The sequence below is a fragment of the Nannobrachium achirus genome (genome assembly GCF_963921795.1).
Source record: "Nannobrachium achirus genome assembly, contig: SCAFFOLD_231, whole genome shotgun sequence".
In the NCBI taxonomy this organism is placed as follows: domain Eukaryota; kingdom Metazoa; phylum Chordata; class Actinopteri; order Myctophiformes; family Myctophidae; genus Nannobrachium; species Nannobrachium achirus.
Window position 1 is genome coordinate 103,080 of NW_027664763.1, and position 19,867 is coordinate 122,946.

Consider the following 19,867-nt stretch of genomic DNA (forward strand, 5'->3'; position numbering starts at 1 on the left):
GAAGAATAAAAAAGAAAAAAAGGAGGAGGAGGATAAAGATACCAAAAGGAGAGAGAAGAAAGGGTGGATGAGGTACAATGTGCGGTATCCTCCTTGTCAAGCTCGACGTTGGTCATTTTGACCTATACTCGGAGAAATGGAGCGAACCTGTTTGGCCTAAACATGGAGATGTGGTACAGAATGACTCATATATGGGCATAAAAAGTATGTCATGTGACATCACTTCCTGTACAGACAGTCAGACAGACAGCCATTGACTCCGGCCTAACAATGGCTACTGTCTATTACGGTAGTCCCATATGACATGATGGACTGGACTATCTCCATATATAGTGTTCTCCACATCTCCATGTTTAGGCCCTATCGCTCACACCCTAGGTGGGGTTGGCGATAGGGCCTTTCTGTGTGGAGTTTGCATGTTCTCTCCGTGTCTCCTAGGGTTGATACCCTCACAAAAACATGAACAAACTCCCCCCAGAATGATAACAACTAGAATCGTCAGAGAAACGCTGTGGTTGGCCAGATAGTCATGTCACCCTGAGGTCGCATTCCACCCTCAGGTGTCTTACTAGTAATTCCTAATATATATGAGTTAAGTAAAAACTCAACAAAATGAGGGGGGAGTGCATTAAGACTTTAAGAAATTAAAAACGTCTAGTTTGTGGTTTACAGTCTGGTAAATCAAAAAAATGTCTTTATCCAAAATTTTAAAATCCAGACTTATGCTGCATTCACACTACAGATATATAGTTGAACGTTTTGCTTGCTTGGTCAATGTTATCTCAATGGAAACCAGCTTTAAAGATACAGGACACACACAGAACGAAGGTTTGGAAGCTTTAAAGCTGGTTTCCATTGAGATAACATTGACCAAGCAAGCTAAACGTTCAACTATATATCTGCAGTGTGAATGCAGCATTAGACTGTTATTTGTCTCAGGTACTCAATTATTGGAGCATGGAAGAAGCTCAAGATGTCTATCAAGCTCCCTCTGTCTGGGGCTCCATGCAAGATCTCACCTTGTGGGGTATCAATGATAATGAGACAGATGAGGGATCAGACCACTCGGGAGGACCTGGCCAATGACCTGAAGAGAGCTGGGACCACAGTCTGAAAGATTACCATACCATTTGTAAGATACTACGCTGCGTTGCTGCCATTGATTAAAATCCTGCAGTGAGCGCATTAAGAATACATGACCCCATCAATCCTCCCCTCAATACGGTATCTTAATCAAGGTAATCTTTCAGACTGTGGTCCCAGCTCTCTTCAGGTCATTGGCCAGGTCCTCCCGAGTAGTTCTGGTCTGATCCCTCATCTTTCTCATGAGCATTGATACGAGCGTTCATATTAGCAACAATACCTCGCCAGAATGGGGCGAACGTTAACTAACGTACATAGCGGTAAAAGAGTTAAGTATGGCAGATTACAATAAGTGTTTTGCCATTGCATGGCAGGCACACTTAATAATAAATGACACAGGTATGACATTGTCCTACAATTGTCCTACAATGTTAAGTGTCTAATATACATTTAACTTACTTGTACAATGTACCGTATGGGGTTAAACCCCACTAGGTATAGGTATGGGTACAGGTACAGGAGGTGTGGTCCATAGAATAATTAATAGATGCTGAAATGTATCTATTAACACTCGTATAGTGGCACTTAGTCAACAAGCTAAATTCAATTCGATCAAATTGAACCTTTTTCTCCTGCAATTTCATTCTCTGGGGGGCTACACACGTTCTAACACCTTCTCCCCCACACATCCATTAGCTATGCTAGTTACTTTTATGCCTGCTGTCTGCAGCCAGTGCCTGTTTCAATGTGCCCAGGTGCATAATTATATCATTGAAGAGCGTAGATATAACGAGGCAACGTGCGCTCCATAAGGAATGGTTAAAAGACAATTTACTTATTTATTTTCTATCAATTACATAGCTCAGGAAGCCTTGATTAATGGAGATCCTATTTTTAATTATTATTACAAAACATACATTAACCACTTCAGCCTTATATCTCGGACGGACATTTCGACTGCTGACAACGTTATAATATATCGTGACAACTTTGCAGCAACAACTGTCTTCTTCCGGTCTTACCGGTGTCTCCCATTTACCTCCTAATGCAGCACATTTTACTCAGGTTATTATTTCTCAGTTTTTTATTGAGTTTACCTTGAATTATCTTTTACACTTCTTTGTTTTTTCCCCTTATATGTCATATAACCACATCATGACAGAGAATCCACCGACCATGGTAAGAGTTATCACAGTTTTATGATAATTATTGTATTTTCATTTTTTTCCTTTTTTTTTTACCATACTTAGCCTCTTTATGATGTATAGATAAATAATGTACAATCAATTTGCCATTACACGCAAACCGAGTAGAGGCACACTGTGACGTCATCAACAATATTAGCCAAAGAGATGATTTATCTTTTTTTTTGCATATCATCACAGCTTCAAGGTAATCTGATCCTAAATCTGTACTTTACAGTTGTGCTAGGGTTGCACAATATATCAGGCATCATATTAGTATTGGCACTATTGGCCAATATTAAAAAATATATCAGTTTTAACTAATATGTTATGTTATTATGTTTGAATGTGAAGCTGATTTTGTGATAATGAAGGCTGCAGATTCAATCGTTGTTTTCTGATGCAATTATGCAACTGGAACCAGAATCCTATTTACTGTAAATACAGCTGCAATGTCAATTCGACCATGCTATTTATCAGTAATCGTATATGGGCCAAAATCAGTCAGTCATTCAATTAATCAATGAATCAGGTATGATATGAATGACTATATTCAACAGGATGCTGATAACCTGAATCCAGAAGAAAAAGGTGAGCTTTTTCTGTCCTCGTTGGTACCATAGACATAAAAAGGTAAGATGCCTTTTCCAGCTTCGGGCTGTCTGTATCGCGGGCGGGAAGCTTCCGCCAGAGAAACGGAAGTTCGATAGGCCCAGCGTGTGCTAGGTAGGCCAATCAGAGGCAGGGGGGGCGGGTCTTTTCGTAACCCAGGGTAGAGCCCTGCATCGGGAGCAGGACCCAATGCAAAATCTTGCGGAGCGGGCGCTATTTAAATACTTGCGGTCGGGAACGGACGGGCAAAATAAAAACAGCCGGCCCTGCAAAATCCTGCATACTCCCGCAATAAACAATATATAGTACTTTAGCAAGATGTCTACATGCAGCGAAGAACGTATTTCTGTGCTGCGGAATGTTACAGTACGTACTTGGAGTGTCTGTCTGTCTGCACACATGCACGCACGCACGGCGCACGCGCGCGCACGCACATACACACACACACACACACACACACACACACACACACACACACACACACACACACACACACACACACACACACACACACACACACACACACACACACACATCTCTGTGTGTGTGTGTGTGTGTGTGTGTGTGTGCACACACAGACACATAGAGCATGTGGGGGTGGGACCTCATCATTTTTTTCAGTTCACATACTTAGAGTCCATTAGTAAAACATGCAACACAAACAAGCTCTCCCCACACCCTTCTTTTAATTAATTTCACACACTTTATGGATGCCCAAAACTGCTCAAAAGTGAATTAGGACTACTGTCCTGGAGAAGATTATTTTGACTATTCTGTTTATTTAGATAATACTTTTATTTTAAGGTTAGGAATACGGTTAGGGTTAGGCATATTTTACTGAGGCGAAGGATATTAATAAGGTTTATTTCAGGTTTAATTTCCCTGAGGTTAAAGAGGTTAAAGACATTTCTACCACTTTTTCGAGTCACGTGTTCAAATACTGGATTCTGATTGGCTAAATTCCGGAGGTTATGAGAGGACCACTGCCGCAAAGTTGTGTGTCCGAGATCAATGCGCCTCAGTGTACATCCGGGGACTTTCCCCCAACCAACAAATGAAGGTCGCAGCGGTCCTATGTTTACTAACGTGCGTACTATCGTCGCCGATTTATTTGGATCCAATGCAATCCGCCAACTTTAAAGCCCCTTTTCTCTGAACCTATGCCTTTCTGGAAGCGAACAGCCTCTATTTACGGCCGGAACGGTCCTTCTAACTGACGTTAGCTTAGCTGTATGCTAGACATCTTTCTCTGCATGGAGTTGGCGTCATCTGGTGGTGAGTAGAAGATGTTGTTTGTGGAACTATTTGCTGTCGTCGCGGAAGTTTTATAGGCAATAATGATTGTAACTTAAGATCCTTGCAAGTTACAACTATGTGTTTTCTTTCATGTATACGGGAAAAAGTGGTAGAAAAGCTATTTACCACTCGGGGTCGGACATTATGCTCTCATAATGTCCTGAGTGCGGGTGTTATCGGACTCGGCTGCGCCTCGTCCGATAACACCCGCACTCAGGACATTATGAGAGCATAATGTCCTCTCACTCGGGGTAAATTGCTTACTTCACTTTAAAAAAAAACTTTTGGTCATTTTATCGTCTAATCAGGCTTTTATGAACACCCAACAGATTTTAATTAAATGTTATCAGGCCCTCCTCCTCCAGGACCCCTCCCCATACACACCCATTGTAACTTCAAACTCCATTTTAACCATGATAGATTCATTAAAAACAACCATTATCTTTTTCTGGTGACTCATAATACCCTCCTAATACGTGAGCTGGTCGTGTTTTTTTATTTGTAATAATTCTTTGGGAAAATGGAAAACAAATTATATTATATAAAAAATACAAATAAATGAAAAACACGGCAAGCTCACATATTAGGAGGGTATTATGAGTCACCAGGTCTTGCTCAAACTAGAGGTACTAGCGCCATTCGTGTGACAGAGAGCCAGAGAAGTAGAGAAGAGCTCCTTTACACAGTAAATTAACAAACAATTAAAAAACTATAAATCAATGGCCAGTTACTGTACAGTAGTATTAGCTTTTATATTGTCTGTAAATTAACAATAAATGAATAAAAATAATTATACATGGATTGAATATGAAATATTAAAATCTGATTTTCCAAAATTCAACATTGTGTTGCCATCCTGTGTAGGCCTACACTTCATAACATGTAATGACAGGGGTAGCCTATGTGCAGGACAAATTCGGGCCAAACCATGTCCATGGGCCGTCCTCAATATCTTTCTCCAAAATTATAAATGTACCAGTTCTTACACTACTATACATGTTGGGATACAGTATACAGATAAAAAAAATAAAAAAAGTGTGTATTCTTGTGTTTCATATATAGTGTATGCAGAGACAGTTTTAATTTTGAATTTCTATGGCATAAACATCTAAATTCCATGTCAAACTATTACAATATTTAAAAAAAACACTCAAAACAATGATTATATAATACAGAAATGTCGACGTTCGGAAGTCAGAATTGCTTGAAGTCCAGTGCTTTTTTACACAATATTCAATTCTTTTAGATGGATCTGTAGAGATGCAGATAGCGGAATTGTCTGTGATGCATTTATCTCCATAACTCCTTTTTTCTTCTCTGCTCCAAACAGCACTTTTCGTGGTGGAGAACAGGGAACATTTGATAAAGAATGTTTCAAAAGTCATGGATATACTATACACTCTAGAATCCATGGTCCATTCTGAGATCTATGATGAGATTCAAGAGGAGGAGACAAGCATGGTCCAGATGTGGATCCTGTATAGACAGATACTACAACCAGGAGGAACAAATGTCAGAGCAGCATTTTACAGTGCTCTTAAACATCACCAACCATACCTACTTGGTAAGATCACATGTAGCTACTAAATGCCATTTTCCAGCACACAACTTTAACCTTACCATAACCTTAAAATAATGTATAGCAGCAGTCCTATAGACTCCTAAGGCAGTCCAAGGCATGTGAGGAGATATAATCCCCCCACCTGTTCCTCTGTGTGTGCATGTGTGCGTGTGTGTGGAACAAAATAGTGATCATCCTCTCATTTTACATCCTCACCAGGTAAACAGGAAGACAAGGCAGCAGGTAAGTGTGTGTGTGTGTGTGTGTGTGTGTGTGTGTGTGTGTGTGTGTGTGTGTGTGTGTGTATGTGTGTGTGTGTGTGTGTGTGTGTGTGTGTGTGTGTGTGTGTGTGTGTGTGTGTGTGTGTGAGTGTGGGATTCAGAATACGATCAGCCAGGGCCGAACTGGGACATAAATTCGGCCCTGGCATCTTGGCCCAGACCGGCCCACCATAACCGGCGCGAATCGAACCTAGAAGATCTACAAGCGTTGTGGGCTTGTATCAGCTGTTAAATGTTTGGCTGGGACTCCTGGGCCACAGTGATTGGGCTACTAGGCCAGTATTCAGATGATAGATAAGCCAGTGGGCCAATCATGCAACGTCTCTCTGCTCTGTGGGCCGGTGCTACTGAAGGATTGGCCCTCCACTTAGTGGCCGCCCAACCCAAAAATTACTAACTATCCTAAAATGTTTGGTTTTTTTGGGTCCACAGGCCCAGTTTTATAGTCGGCCCACCGGGCATGCTAGATGCCCAATCCACCCCTAATATATTAATATATGCATAGTGCATACGTGTAACTTTTGACTGTGTGTGTACATGACTTATAGCCTGCGCAAGTATGATAACATAATTCTAAATGTCATTGTTTCAGATGAAGAAGAGGTCATACTATTTTCACTACTTTTGTACGACAACCAAAACAAATGTTGAGTTTTCTGCAACATTATTTGAAACATACCTGAAACCTTTTCCCCCTATAGTCTCTATAGATATGCCTGACACTGACCCTCAGGATTTAGGTAAGTATGATATACTTTACTTACTGAGATCCACTGCATGTAATCAAGTACTGCACTGTATCTGTCACAAGGGAATTTAAGGAAGGACGGTTTTCAGGACGGCTCCACTAGGCGGAAGTACAGCTGCTATGACGCAAACTCTGTAGCAGTCAAAATTGTTAGGCAAACATTCGTCTGTGACAGGTTCCCACCCTTTTACCGAACGCTTTGGTTCACATGGTGACGTGTTTATGCAGCACATGTTCGTGACGTTGTAGAGACACTACGTGGAAAAGTAGGAGTAGGAGGGGCTGAGACGGCAAGCAGGTTCATCTATCGAGTACTGATCCATTACCAGTTACCGGATTGGACTGCCATAGCCGTCCTTGCTTACATTCCCTATTGTCTCCGCCAGCCTGGAGACTGCCCTCATTTATCAATGGAGTGTAAAAAATGGTCTATTTTTTTCACCAAATTTTGCGTAGGGCAACGTGTGCACGGCATTTATCAATGCTTCCTAAACAGACACACCTGGCGTACATTTGATCCCAGCGTTGATAAATGCGCAGGCTGAAATTTAAATAACACGCCCTTAATTATTCTCGAAACGCCCCGATTTTACGACCAGAACAACCCGAATACGACCTAACAACCAAAGAAAAGCCATGTCCGCGTCCCACACAGACCACGCACACATGCACGCACGCACGCACACACCTACACACGCAACTAGGCTACTTGGAACAGCAGCATTTTGGTTTACACAGCAGTCTTTGACAGTGGAAAACGTGGGATTAACCAAAGGTACAATCTTTGACAAGGAGGCTATAGCACCGCAGCCGACATGAATGACACAAGTCACTGCCATGAATACTTTTGGATATTAATTTAAACCATTGCCTACCCGTGCCGTGCGTGCGCAGACAGAGCGCGTTCATTTGGTTACAAGCAATCATAATTCCCCATGGCCATGATCTCAAGGCTCGCCACGTCGGGTTTCATCATTAACTCCAGCATAGTGTACAGTATCTACTGTATAAATTGAGAGACCCCACGGTTATGTTTTGGATATTAATTTAACCCAATTTCGGCGACGAGCGCAATGAACGTTTTGAGTGCTTGAACTAGCGATCATGTACCGTTCCTGCGCGGGCTGGTCTTCTCCCAGGTGCAGCCGTGGACCCCCAAATAAATCATCCGCAGCGTGCGTGCGCGGGGCTGGGCACAGCCAGGTTTGGAGCTTCGGGTTTTATCCATATTTAAAAGGACTCGCGTCACTATAAATTGGAGGCTCAGGCTCACGCCTCACGGTAGATCACAGCCGCCGCGCTGGTCCCGAAAATGCTCTCGCATGCGTTCATAGGCTATAATGTGCTTGTTCTGAGCCAGGTCTGCAATCTTAAAATATAGACTGTTAAAGCACTTAACAGTAGATTGCTTCCATGTTGCTAGATTTTGATTGCTTGTCATTGTAACTTGGAAATAAAATCGGCGTGCATGTCCATGATGTAGCTGGCTATAATATACTTTTATAAAATGTTATATTTTCACAGGATTATTTATTATTGTGTTGGATATACATTTTCGAGTGGATACATGTGTCCATTGCCTGTCAAATAGTTAGACAATGCTGCTCCGCACGTCTACAATGGAACAAAGTGGTGTAGGATGAATCATACACCACCTCTGGACTTGACGTGAGATTTGATCCTACCCTACGCCAACGTCAAAGTCAAGTTGAAATGATAAATGTCGAGACTTCCCTAAATTTCGGTGTACACCCAAATTTTGATCTGCACCACGTTGATAAATGAGGGCCATGTTTTCGCTCGCGTCCGTCCGTTTGATTATTATTTAATGTTTTAATCGTACTGTTATAGCGCTACCATGAGGCCAATTTTTGCTAAACTTTTTTTTATTTTTATATATTACTATTTTGTCCAAAGCTCAAGCAAATTAGTACACTGTTTTGTTTATGGTCATTTAATCACAAGGTATCTGTCAGATTTGTCATATTCCATTTTGTGCCCTTTTTGCACAAAATGTCAGAAATCATGAATGCAAAGTGTCGGATTGCCATGAAAATCTCTTTCCTACTAGAAATCAGAGTCCAGCACAGGTCCAATTTTGATAACCCGCGTTGTCCGTGCGTGCGTGCGTCTGTATGATCAGACATTACATCACTCGGATGTCATGTTTGTGACAAATACACACATGCAAGTGCAAAGCAATACACATGATTTTAGTCAAACATTAAGGACTGTATTTTGATTGTCTTAAGTTTCTTATGCCTTAACTTAAAGGCCTGTCCATACTGTCTCCAACCACCAAACCTTTCGTCAGAGATTTCCGACTTTCCGACGTGCAGCTTTCCGAACTCTAATTCGGGGTAATGCCTTCAGAATATGCGAGTGATGTCATTTTGTAGTTGAACCGGACCTTTCCAATGAAAGATTTAGTGGTCAGAGACAGTATGGACAGTCCTTCAAGTTAAGGCATAAGAGTTGGTACTTAAGACAATCAAAATAGAGCCCTCAAGTGTTCTCCTTCCAAACCTCTTGTTTCAGAATTGGTTCCATTGTTGAATCCATCCACCCAGACTGTGGAGTCTTCAGGTGAGTCTTCTATTTTATGGATGAAATTACTTTGAAATAGTCAGTGGTGTGTGTGTGTGTGTGTGTGTGTGTGTGTGTGTGTGTGTGTGTGTGTGTGTGTGTGTGTGTGTGTGTGTGTGTGTGTGTGTGCACGCGTACGTGCATGTGTGATAGAGAGAGATATATGCCTCCTTATTTGGTTATGGCCGAGTTATAGAGAAATTAGTGCGACGATGTGGTCTGCCGGCCGGCCGGACCATGTATTCCAGTAACTGAGGTGTGCAAAGTCTTTCCATTTTAAAACATACTCTATATCCAGAAACGTGTGTTTCAATGTTTCAGCCACAGGTCCAAGTCACGTTGTCAACCAGCTTGACCTGGATAGAGGAGAGAAGATGGTCAGTAACATCCTGGATCAGCTTTCTACTGATGAGGTCACTGTGCAGAAGATGAGGAAACTCTATGAAATCCTGTATTCCAGATTAGCCAAAGACATTTTCCACAAAGTTCTTGAGGACCATGAGAAGTTTCTTCTCGATAATCAGAAGTAATTTTCTTTTGAATTCAGTTTTTGTATGTATCTTTCAGACCACAATGCTTTCAGTGTTTTGCAGTCCGTCCGTCCGTCCGTCCGTCCGTCCGTCCATCCTTTATCTTCTCTTTGTATTTCTACACTTTAATTCCAGCGTATTCCTAATTCTTAAAATTGGATTCTTAAAATTACATTTAGAAGTTGCATTTAGCATGCGATTTTTTGTTCTGGTCAGCACACTTAAAAAAAAAAAAGTATTTCACAATTACGCTGCACACCCATTGTACATAGTCTATTACTATGTTATGTGTGTCTTAGATGCCTAAAAGCATGTTATTTTTTTAGTTGCCTAGTGTGCCAAATTTGGCACACACAGACATTGCCAAATATCTCTGACAATTTGTGAAGTCAGATGTAATCTACTTCAATATATCTCTAGTTCGGTCAACTAGTTACAGTAGGTGGTGTGTATTTTTGAGCACAACTTACCCCAGAATTGAGCAGTGAATCACACACTGGGAGACTACATCCATAATATGGATAATATGATTATGCTGTTTTCTCACCTTCATGTTTTTTCAAATGCATGTAATTCTTTCTCCGAAATACTTGATGGCGCCAAATTGCTTCCAGGCCTACCTTGAGATGTGCCAAAAATTAGCCACTAGGCATTGACAGCCTTCCTTTTCCCCCTCGCCTATATTTGTCCATTAAACGCTATGTGCCAAATTTGGACCACTCTGCGTTAAGGGGATATATGGAGATCTAGGTGAACATCGTCTCCAGGGCTTGATCTTTGATGAGGTGATGTCACATGTCAACAAACAGGTCAGCAGCTATAGACATTGAGGCGTTACTGACTCACGGACGTATGGACAAGATGTGACGTTTTTCATAGCTAACTGCGACCTACGCAATAATACCCAGTGGTCCTTATTCAGGGGTTAATAATTGGCATGTGACACCTTTTTAACACAAATATTCTCTCTTTGTACCAGAAATCCACCTTGTTGGACATCTCTGAAGGACCTGAATGACAGGAAGTTTCAGATCTTCAAGTTGTATCTTCAAAATCCTGAAAAGCTTGAAGGTCTCGAGCCGCTGCCAGAGAGTCTTCTGGAGAACACTGACAGGATGGAAACTGCCCATCTGATCATGCAGACCTACCACAGCGAGGAAGATCAGAACATAATAACCAATGTTTTGGAGAAGATCAAACAAGAGATACTTCCAGATGAATCAACTCCAGAAGGTATGGTGAAGAGAGGTCAGAATATGTTTAGAAGTTAAGCAAGGGATAATCAATGAGAAGCGGGTCATTATTGAGAAATAAACCCTGACAGTGTGATTGCGGAGGGGTGTTTATCACCCTGAAGGTGATGTGCAATTCATAATTTCTATCTATCCCACAACCTAATTAGAATCGCCCCAACAAATAGTGTGTTTGTGTTTCCATCTGTAACTCCACGTTCAGCAGTTGTTCAATTGTCTAAAAAACATAATACAAAAATCAATAACGCATGTACCTTGCCCAACATCAACTTTATCACCTTCAGATGTGTATCTACTTCTCATAATCCCCAAATGTTTAAAATATTTTCCCAAATTTTGGCCTGTAGGCGGCTGTCCTGTGATGCGATTTACATCACAAATGGGCGTCAACAAGCAGCGCACTCCCAGTCCCAACTGCTGTCTGCTTCACACCAAGGGGCTGTAGGCTAGTTAGAGTAAATGGTGCATTTATATATCCAGGGCACGTTACAAAGTGCATTACATTCACCCTTTCACACAACCACTCATATACCCATAGTGGAGAAAACCATGCAAAGCACCAACCTGCTCACCGGGAGCAATTAGGGGTAGGACTAGCAGGCAATAGCCTACATTAGTAGATAGACCCCCCCCCCCCCCCCCCCCCCCCCACACACACACACACACACACACACACCAACACACACTGAATTGCAAAAATAGATGATTTACAAGCTCACAATGCATCACATTGTGGTGTGCAAGGTTGATTCAGTGATGTTATATGTGGGAGTTAGCTAGAAATTTGTTCGACAAGTGATCTTTGTTTCAAGGTGTCACCCAACTGCATGTTGGGAAAACCTGGCCTAACTCCAAACCCCAAAAACAAAACACACTATCTTGAGGAGTGCAATAGCTTTCCTTTTTGAAACATTGAATGTTCAAAAACATGTTTAAATATGTTCTATCCACAGAGTCTCAGCCACAACAACACTTTGTGACCCAATATCAGGCTGACCTGGTTAAGAGAGTGAAGATGATTTATCCCATCCTGGATATGCTTCTTGCTGAGGGTGTCATTACCCCTGAGGGCTACAGTAATGTGATGTCTAAGCCCACCACTATGGAGAAGATGGTGGAACTCTATACACTCCTGGATTCCAGAAGAGCCAAAGACATTTTCTACAGCGGTCTCCTGGAACATGAGGAGTTCCTTCTTGATGATCTGAAGTAATTCTCTTTTTAATTAACTTTAGGTCAAACATTGTAGCACACACGGAAGCACGCACGCACGCACGCACGCACGCACGCACACACGCACGCACGCACACAAAACACAAAACACTACGCTACATGTGGGCAGTCGTAAGGTTTTAGACAAATAATTATACTGTTTACACTGCAGGATCTATAAGAATAATACCAAGTTGTCATTATCCAGACACCACAAGCATCAAGCGAATGAAGCTGTAACACCCTTTGTTTGTTCCAGACATCCACCATGGATCATTGACACTCTGAAAAAGCTAGACGAAGATGCGTTTAAGCGCTTCAAGTCATGTCTTCAACAGTCTGATAACCTTGAAGGTCTCCAGCCGCTCCCAAAGAGCCTTCTGGAGAACACTGACAGGACGGACACTGCCAATCTGATCGTGAAGACCTACGGCAGTAAAGGATCTGAGATTGTGAAGAATGTCCTAAAGAAGATCAACAAGAATGATCTGATCCCCAAAGGTACAGTGAAGAGAGATGTTTAGCTATTTTAAGAAGAAAAAAAATCAAAGTGGCCAAAAATGTAATCTGGTGGAAATTGGCGTGAAATTGTTTGGGCAGTTCAAGGGATTTTCTTTCTTTTTCTTTTGTTGTGTGACCTATGGTTCAAGATTTATTGGCCATAACAAAAAGTGGCTCTGTATAGCGCAGTCATTAGGCTGACTTGAATTTTTTTTAATTGAAAGTTTATATTGAGTAGATTAGTTTATTTGCACATTTTTTAAATGTGAAACACACACACACACACACACACACACACACACACACACACACACACACACACACACACACACACACACACACACACACACACACACACATACTCCTTTTTGCTACCTACTTAGGACATTACATAGACTTCCATAAAATGTTATGCAAGTCCTGTGGCCTTACCCTAACCTCTATCCCTAAACCTAACCCCTAACCCTAACCCTAACCCTAACCCTAATCCTTATTAGGACCTACTATCGGTCCTCACATTGTCTATTTTTTCCAATTCTACTATACTTGTGAGGACATCTGGTCCTCACATGGTAATATAAACGAGGACGCACACACACACACACACACACACACACACACACACACACACACACACACACACACACAGACACACACACACACACACACACACACACACACACACACACACACACACACACACACACACACACACACACACACAGAGAATAAATTATAAACAGCAGAGTGGTTAATATGAGCTACTTACATTATGTTTGATAATAAAAGCTGCAATGATTGTTTCTTGAAAGAGGTAAGGCTGGTACAGTCTCTAATATGAAGCGGTATGTTATTCCAAAAGTGAGGTCCTCTGAATTTGATAGAGAATTGAGCAGTTGTTGTCCTAAAAGAAATGCAGATCACCGGCTGAACTAGTGGACTGATAACATGGGGAAATATTGAAAGCAGATGTACTTTGTGGGCAGTGAATAGTGCAGTGAAATGTCCTCCTAAACAGAGAAAGAACAAAGAAAGAAAAGAAAATCATGGATTAAATGGTCGGGAGGTCTTTAAGATGAGCTGTGATTTGTCTTTTATTCTCCTCTGCAGGTCTTGAGAGTGTAAACCCGCTGCCTGTGAGCGAGAAAGAGAAAGGTGAGTGTTTCTGCATTTCTTTATCGTCAACTATGAAAGACAGATTGTTGTGGTGGTGTCTGGGTGGTGTAGAGGTAGGCCTACAACACTCCAAACAAGGTGAACTTGGGGGTGTTGACAACCATTCAAATGGTACATGGATGATGAGGGAAAATGCAGAAAGCAAGACTGTGTGTGTGCATGCTTGCGTAAAATTGTGCTGAGCAGGGAGAAAATTGTAGCAGAGCCTGAATGCTAAGATAAAATGTACATCCACACTTGCATACCTATTCTAATACAATATTGCTTCAATCTATTTGTGAGTTATCTGACTTAACTTAATTTAATTGAAAATGTAATACTGTACATCTTTATTTTATTTTAAACCAAAACCCTCTCTCACACACTTCAGTGTGCCAATGTTATGACAAACTATGACAAACTATTGAGGTGGTGTAGAGATACAACACTGTCAGGTTTTAAATTAGTTTACAATAACCTTCAAAAAGTAAACTAAACTAAATGGATTAAACTCTTTTTTTGCCTCTGCAGATCATGAGAGTGACCCACCGTTACTGACTGATAGCGGCATTGACAAAAGGAAAGGTAAGTGTTTCTCCATTTCTTTTTAACTGTGGAAGACACAGATAGCGGGTTGGTGTCTGGGGGGTATAGAGTTACCCCCCCTCACTAGATGAAAACCATAACAATTTAGGAGACAATGGGAGGAAATATGGAAAAAAGTAGACTGTGTGCGTTAGTGTGTGTTTACATGAACATTTTCTGCGTAAAGATAAAAGTAAAGTCCACACAGGCATTGTATTGTCTTTAATGTACATTGTGTGGTACAGTATGCTATTGTTCCTTATGTACAGTATTTTCATGCCGAACAGACTGTGAAAAACCCTATCCCTCTGGGACAATAAAGTATTATGTATGACCTTAATACAATAATTGTGCAGACTTTATCTTTATGCTTATACCTGTACACTAGTGGGGTGTAAATGCTTGTTTCTCCTGCCTCTGCAGATCATGAGAGTGACCCACCGTTACTGACTGATAGCGGCATTGACAAAAGGAAAGGTAAGTGTTTCTCCATTTCTTTTTAACTGTGGAAGACACAGATAGCGGGTTGGTGTCTGGGGGGTATAGAGTTACCCCCCCTCACTAGATGAAAACCATAACAATTTAGGAGACAATGGGGGGAAATATGGAAAAAAGTAGACTGTGTGCGTTAGTGTGTGTTTACATGACATTTTTCTGCGTAAAGATAAAAGTAAAGTCCACACAGGCATTGTATTGTCTTTAATGTACATTGTGTGGTATGCTATTGTTCCTTATGTACAGTATTTTCATGCCGAACAGACTGTGAAAAACCCTATCCCTCTGGGACAATAAAGTATTATGTATGACCTTAATACAATAATTGTGCAGACTTTATCTTTATGCTTATACCTGTACACTAGAGGGGTGTAAATGCTTGTTTCTCCTGACCTTTTATCACATGACTCTGTTCTTCTCCACAACAACCAGGTCTCACACTGAAGAAACTGAAAGGTGAGCATTCACACATCATCATGCACGCGCGCGCACGCACACACACACACACACACACACACACACACACACACACACACACACACACACACACACACACACACACACACACACACACACACACACACACACACACACACACACACACACACTCTCTCTCTCTCTCTCTCTCTCTCTCTCTCTCTCTCTCTCCTCTCTCTAAATGGAGCCACTCCCATTAGTTTGTTTGCGTGCTCTTACTGCAATAACTTTATTTGTATGTTGTGTGTTCCTTCACAGTAACAAACCCAATCGGCAAGGCCAAGGGTGAGTTCCTCACAGAATTCACATTCACATATGTTACACATTATTAATGCGCACGCGCGTGTGTGCACGTGCATGCATGCGATACCTGCATGTGGTCATGACATTTTCATATATGAATCTTTTTTTCTCCACAACCAGGCCTACCAATGCTGCGTTTCCAAAGTAAGCATTCACACACAATCAGTTTCTTTGTGTCTGCATTTACACACAAGCACACATTCACTTGTTACCCCCCAAGATTCTAAGCATGCATGCTACTGGCTGTGAGGGGAAATTGTGTCAGTACCAACATTTATATCATTCCAAAAGTTTTTGAGAGACACAGAGAGACTACATGGCTTTCAGAAAGATCAGAGACACAAGGCCCTCATTTATCTATGCAACATTAAAACCAGTGCAGATCCGACCACCACAAGCCTAATTCTCAACCTAGCCTAACATTATTTTGTCAGACTATCGGGACGTCATAATAATGGGCCCTCTAATAAGATGATTGGGTATTCCCCATCATCTCTTGCCAGGTGCATCTGCTCCTTTGATGTACTCTGGACTAGACACACAAACATTTACTCTGGACTAGACACACAAACATTACACAAGACATGGGGCAGACAATCTCGAGCCAGCCTCAACTGACACATACACACTAACTCTCCACCACACAGCAAATCTCGAATGCGCTAGCATTGTTTTCATAAAGCATTTTGTTTATAGAACAACTGTTTGTTCATAGAACTGAAATATCACATGTAAGCACTGTCATGACACTACCGGTATTGAACGAACTGCATTTACACTATGTGCTGTGAAAACTGAATGGCAACTGAACAGCATTCAAAATCAGCACACGTTCACAGAAAATAAAAGTGTGAACAGTGTTTTAATATATCAGATGACTTCCTAGTTCATTTTTCATTTTCAGCTCCTTACCGTATAACCCATCTGTTAAACTTTTGGCATTACAATAACTTTACTATTGACGCATGTTTACATTATAATGTTTATAGTAGCCTACTAGTTGCTAGTTCCTGCATGTTTACATTTTGAAACATGCAGGAACTAGTAAGCTACTATATAGCAAATATCAAATTCTTACGTTTATTTCCCTCCTCTTCAGTGGTTAGCTTTGTTGACAAAGAACGGGATTCTCTGATTAAGAGAGTGACCAACATCGAAGACATCCTGACGGAGCTCGTTAAGGAGGGGGTTATCAAAGAAACACAAAAAAGTGATATGATGGCTATGCCCAAAACTGTGGACCAGATGAAGAAACTCTATGTAATCCTGAAAGATAAAGAAGATGTGACAAAAGCCAAAATCACTTTCTACAAATGCCTTCAAAAACATGAAAAAGATCTTGTTGAGAATTTGTAGTTGTTTTATGTTTTGTGTTTTTATTGTGGTGCTGACTTAACATGAGGTGATCTTCAACACAAAAATGATCTTCTGTATTCGGATTACTATCGATCATGTTTGTTTGATTGTTTGTATGTTACCCAAGGTGGTCTTGGTAAAGTTACTGAGGTGGTGGTGGAGGTCTTGGTGTGTCCAAGGCTACTCTCTCGGTTTGGAGAGAAGGACAGAAAAGTTGGAAAAGAGAGAAAAATACAATAAAATGCAGACGCTTTTTGGCCAAGAGGCCTTCGCCAGGGCCATAATTGTTAACCCCATGATGCAGATATATTTCAAATAGCTGATCTACAAGCTCGCAACGTTTCGACAAAGGCTATTTGAAGTATTTTAATTTGATTTATTATTATTTATTATTTTTCTCCCTAAAATAGTGAAACAAGGCAAAGAAGTTTAGGGATAAGGGTTAAGGCATGGATAAGGGGTAATTATCTACGGTATATATCCAATCACTGTGATCAATACACAGAATGATGTTCTATTACTAAATACATTACAGTGTACGCACAACATGTCCTTGGTCTTGTAAGATCATACATGTACTGTAATTCTGAAAGGATTTCTGTCATTCAAGTTGTTCAGTAATCTGTGTGATTGCTAATAGCTTGTGACAATTATGTTTGTTATCAGCAGAGCAATCAAACGGTACGATAATACTATTTTGAAGTGTCAGATTATCTTCTACTTCAATTAGCACCGAAACATTTTAAAACAGTAAAGTATAAGAAAGATATACACAAACATATCGTGCGGGAGAGTATAAGCTATATAGAGACCCTCTGCTATATAACCACAATAAGTATATGAAAATATACTGCATATAAATATGTGTATACATCTTGTTTATAGCCTACATCAACAGAGGCATACAGTACAAACAAATGCACCTACCTGCCTACACTAAATCAACTACCGTATTACTGTTTGTTGGATTTTTTGGTAGTTTTCTTTATATAATTTACTAACAGGGATGGAGTTTTGTAGTATTTCACTACAGGATCAACAGCATTAGGCCCTCTTACCTTATTATTGGGAAGTGAACTGTCTAGGAGTAGTACGACAATAAGGTATATGAAGGTCCTTGAATCCTTATTTGTATAGAATTTAAAAACATTTGGTAGATTGTGTTGTTCATACATGCATACATTTGCACACAAACATATCTGTAAGGAATTTATCTCAGACAAAGAGAATCTTTAGTGTCTTTTCATTCTCTTTTTCTTGGGTTAGGGTTTTTACAGGATAGATAGACAGTTCCAGTCTGTTACTGGGAGCAGTAGAACATTTCAGGTGGGAGCTGTGTAGTGTCCTGGGTGGTTGGTTACTGGCTGAGGAACATTCCCAGAATGCCTCTGTCGTGTATTGTTTCTTGTTGATTTATCAGGTTATTTGCTATGGGAATGCTTTGATAGGAATGTATGTGTTAATTCGCTTTTTGTTATATCATTTATGCTGTGTGTGCCTTATGAAGACACCACTGCAATATGGGTAACTCCTCCCTTCATTGACCACGAAGGAGGTTATGGTGCTTTGTGTGACAAATGTTATAAATAAAGGTGCTCCTATAAAAGTTTGTTTCATGACTATTCTTTCGGATCAGAAACTCACTGGTCATTACAGTATAATAGACAACATACTGTATAATATCATTACTGTAGTCTTCTGTGTATAAATAAACTTGTGTTCTCCAACTGGTGGCTTGGAGAAAGTCATCAAGTGTGATATGTTGTGACAGAGTGATATACAAATAACTTTTTTTTTAATATTGTGCCATATAACACATTCTGTATTATGATTGTCTTAAGTACCAGCTCTTATGCCTTCAAGGCCTGTCCATACTGTCTCCGACCACCAAACTTTTCGTTGGAGAGTTCAGACTTTCTGACGTGCAGATTTCTGAACTCTCTAAAAGTTGTATTCTTTCTTTACTTTTTGTACCGTTGCATTCTAGGGCCTATACAGTATGTATGAGATATGACAATTCTGAAATGTTATAATGTTATCCATTTAAATTCAGTGTTTTTGCATAGCCTATTTCAATTGTGATTTAACAATAATACACACAACATTTTAATGTCCCTTTTATAATTGTCTATAATATCACAATTTCACATGCAATTAGGTGCATGTTAAAATTCAGTCATTCAGGCATTATGCAGAGCCAGTAAATGGTTAGGAGATACATTAAAAACAACCCAAGAGCACCCTCTAGTTGCAAACTGCACTCAACAACATTCAGTCACTCCAGTATTTAGATGAGGCATCCACAGAAGCTTACAGCATGGAAATGAGAAAGGCAGTGTTTTGCTCATGAGCACTATGACAGGTCACATGACATTTATTAAGCGTGCCTGTCATGTAATGGCAAAACACTTATTGTAAAGCATTCAATATCCTTGTGATTGTGGCATTGTTGGGAAAGATTGAACTTAATTTCAGATTTCATAATTCTTATTATGATGCAAGCATGATGACTCATATGATGCAAAATGCATCATCATTCATGCTGAAATACTAACATATCTCAAAACACAGATTGAACACAAAAAATAACTCAGGATTGTGTTGATCGTGTCCCAAACAACAATAAAATAAGATCTGGTTGCCTCAGAG

At 40.5% G+C, this 19,867-nt stretch overlaps 1 protein-coding gene across 2 annotated transcripts in view; it reads left to right on the plus strand.

Annotated features, from left to right (window-relative positions):
• The window catches only part of LOC308280809 (uncharacterized protein), a 28,737-nt gene extending 9,949 nt beyond the window's left edge, over positions 1–18,788 (plus strand). For both annotated transcript variants that reach the window (XM_080755125.1, XM_080755126.1), the window contains 15 exons: positions 2,246–2,262; positions 2,828–2,858; positions 5,506–5,739; positions 5,956–9,351; positions 9,673–9,877; positions 10,861–11,114; positions 12,088–12,343; positions 12,606–12,847; positions 13,958–14,002; positions 14,534–14,587; positions 15,011–15,064; positions 15,515–15,538; positions 15,818–15,844; positions 15,983–16,006; positions 16,962–18,788. In XM_080755125.1, coding sequence (XP_080611251.1) covers positions 9,726–9,877; positions 10,861–11,114; positions 12,088–12,343; positions 12,606–12,847; positions 13,958–14,002; positions 14,534–14,587; positions 15,011–15,064; positions 15,515–15,538; positions 15,818–15,844; positions 15,983–16,006; positions 16,962–17,218 — 1,389 coding nt within the window. In that variant the 5' untranslated portion in view covers positions 2,246–2,262; positions 2,828–2,858; positions 5,506–5,739; positions 5,956–9,351; positions 9,673–9,725 and the 3' untranslated portion in view covers positions 17,219–18,788. The remainder of the gene's footprint in view (positions 1–2,245; positions 2,263–2,827; positions 2,859–5,505; positions 5,740–5,955; positions 9,352–9,672; positions 9,878–10,860; positions 11,115–12,087; positions 12,344–12,605; positions 12,848–13,957; positions 14,003–14,533; positions 14,588–15,010; positions 15,065–15,514; positions 15,539–15,817; positions 15,845–15,982; positions 16,007–16,961) is intronic.
• The last annotated feature ends 1,079 nt before the right edge of the window (positions 18,789–19,867 follow it).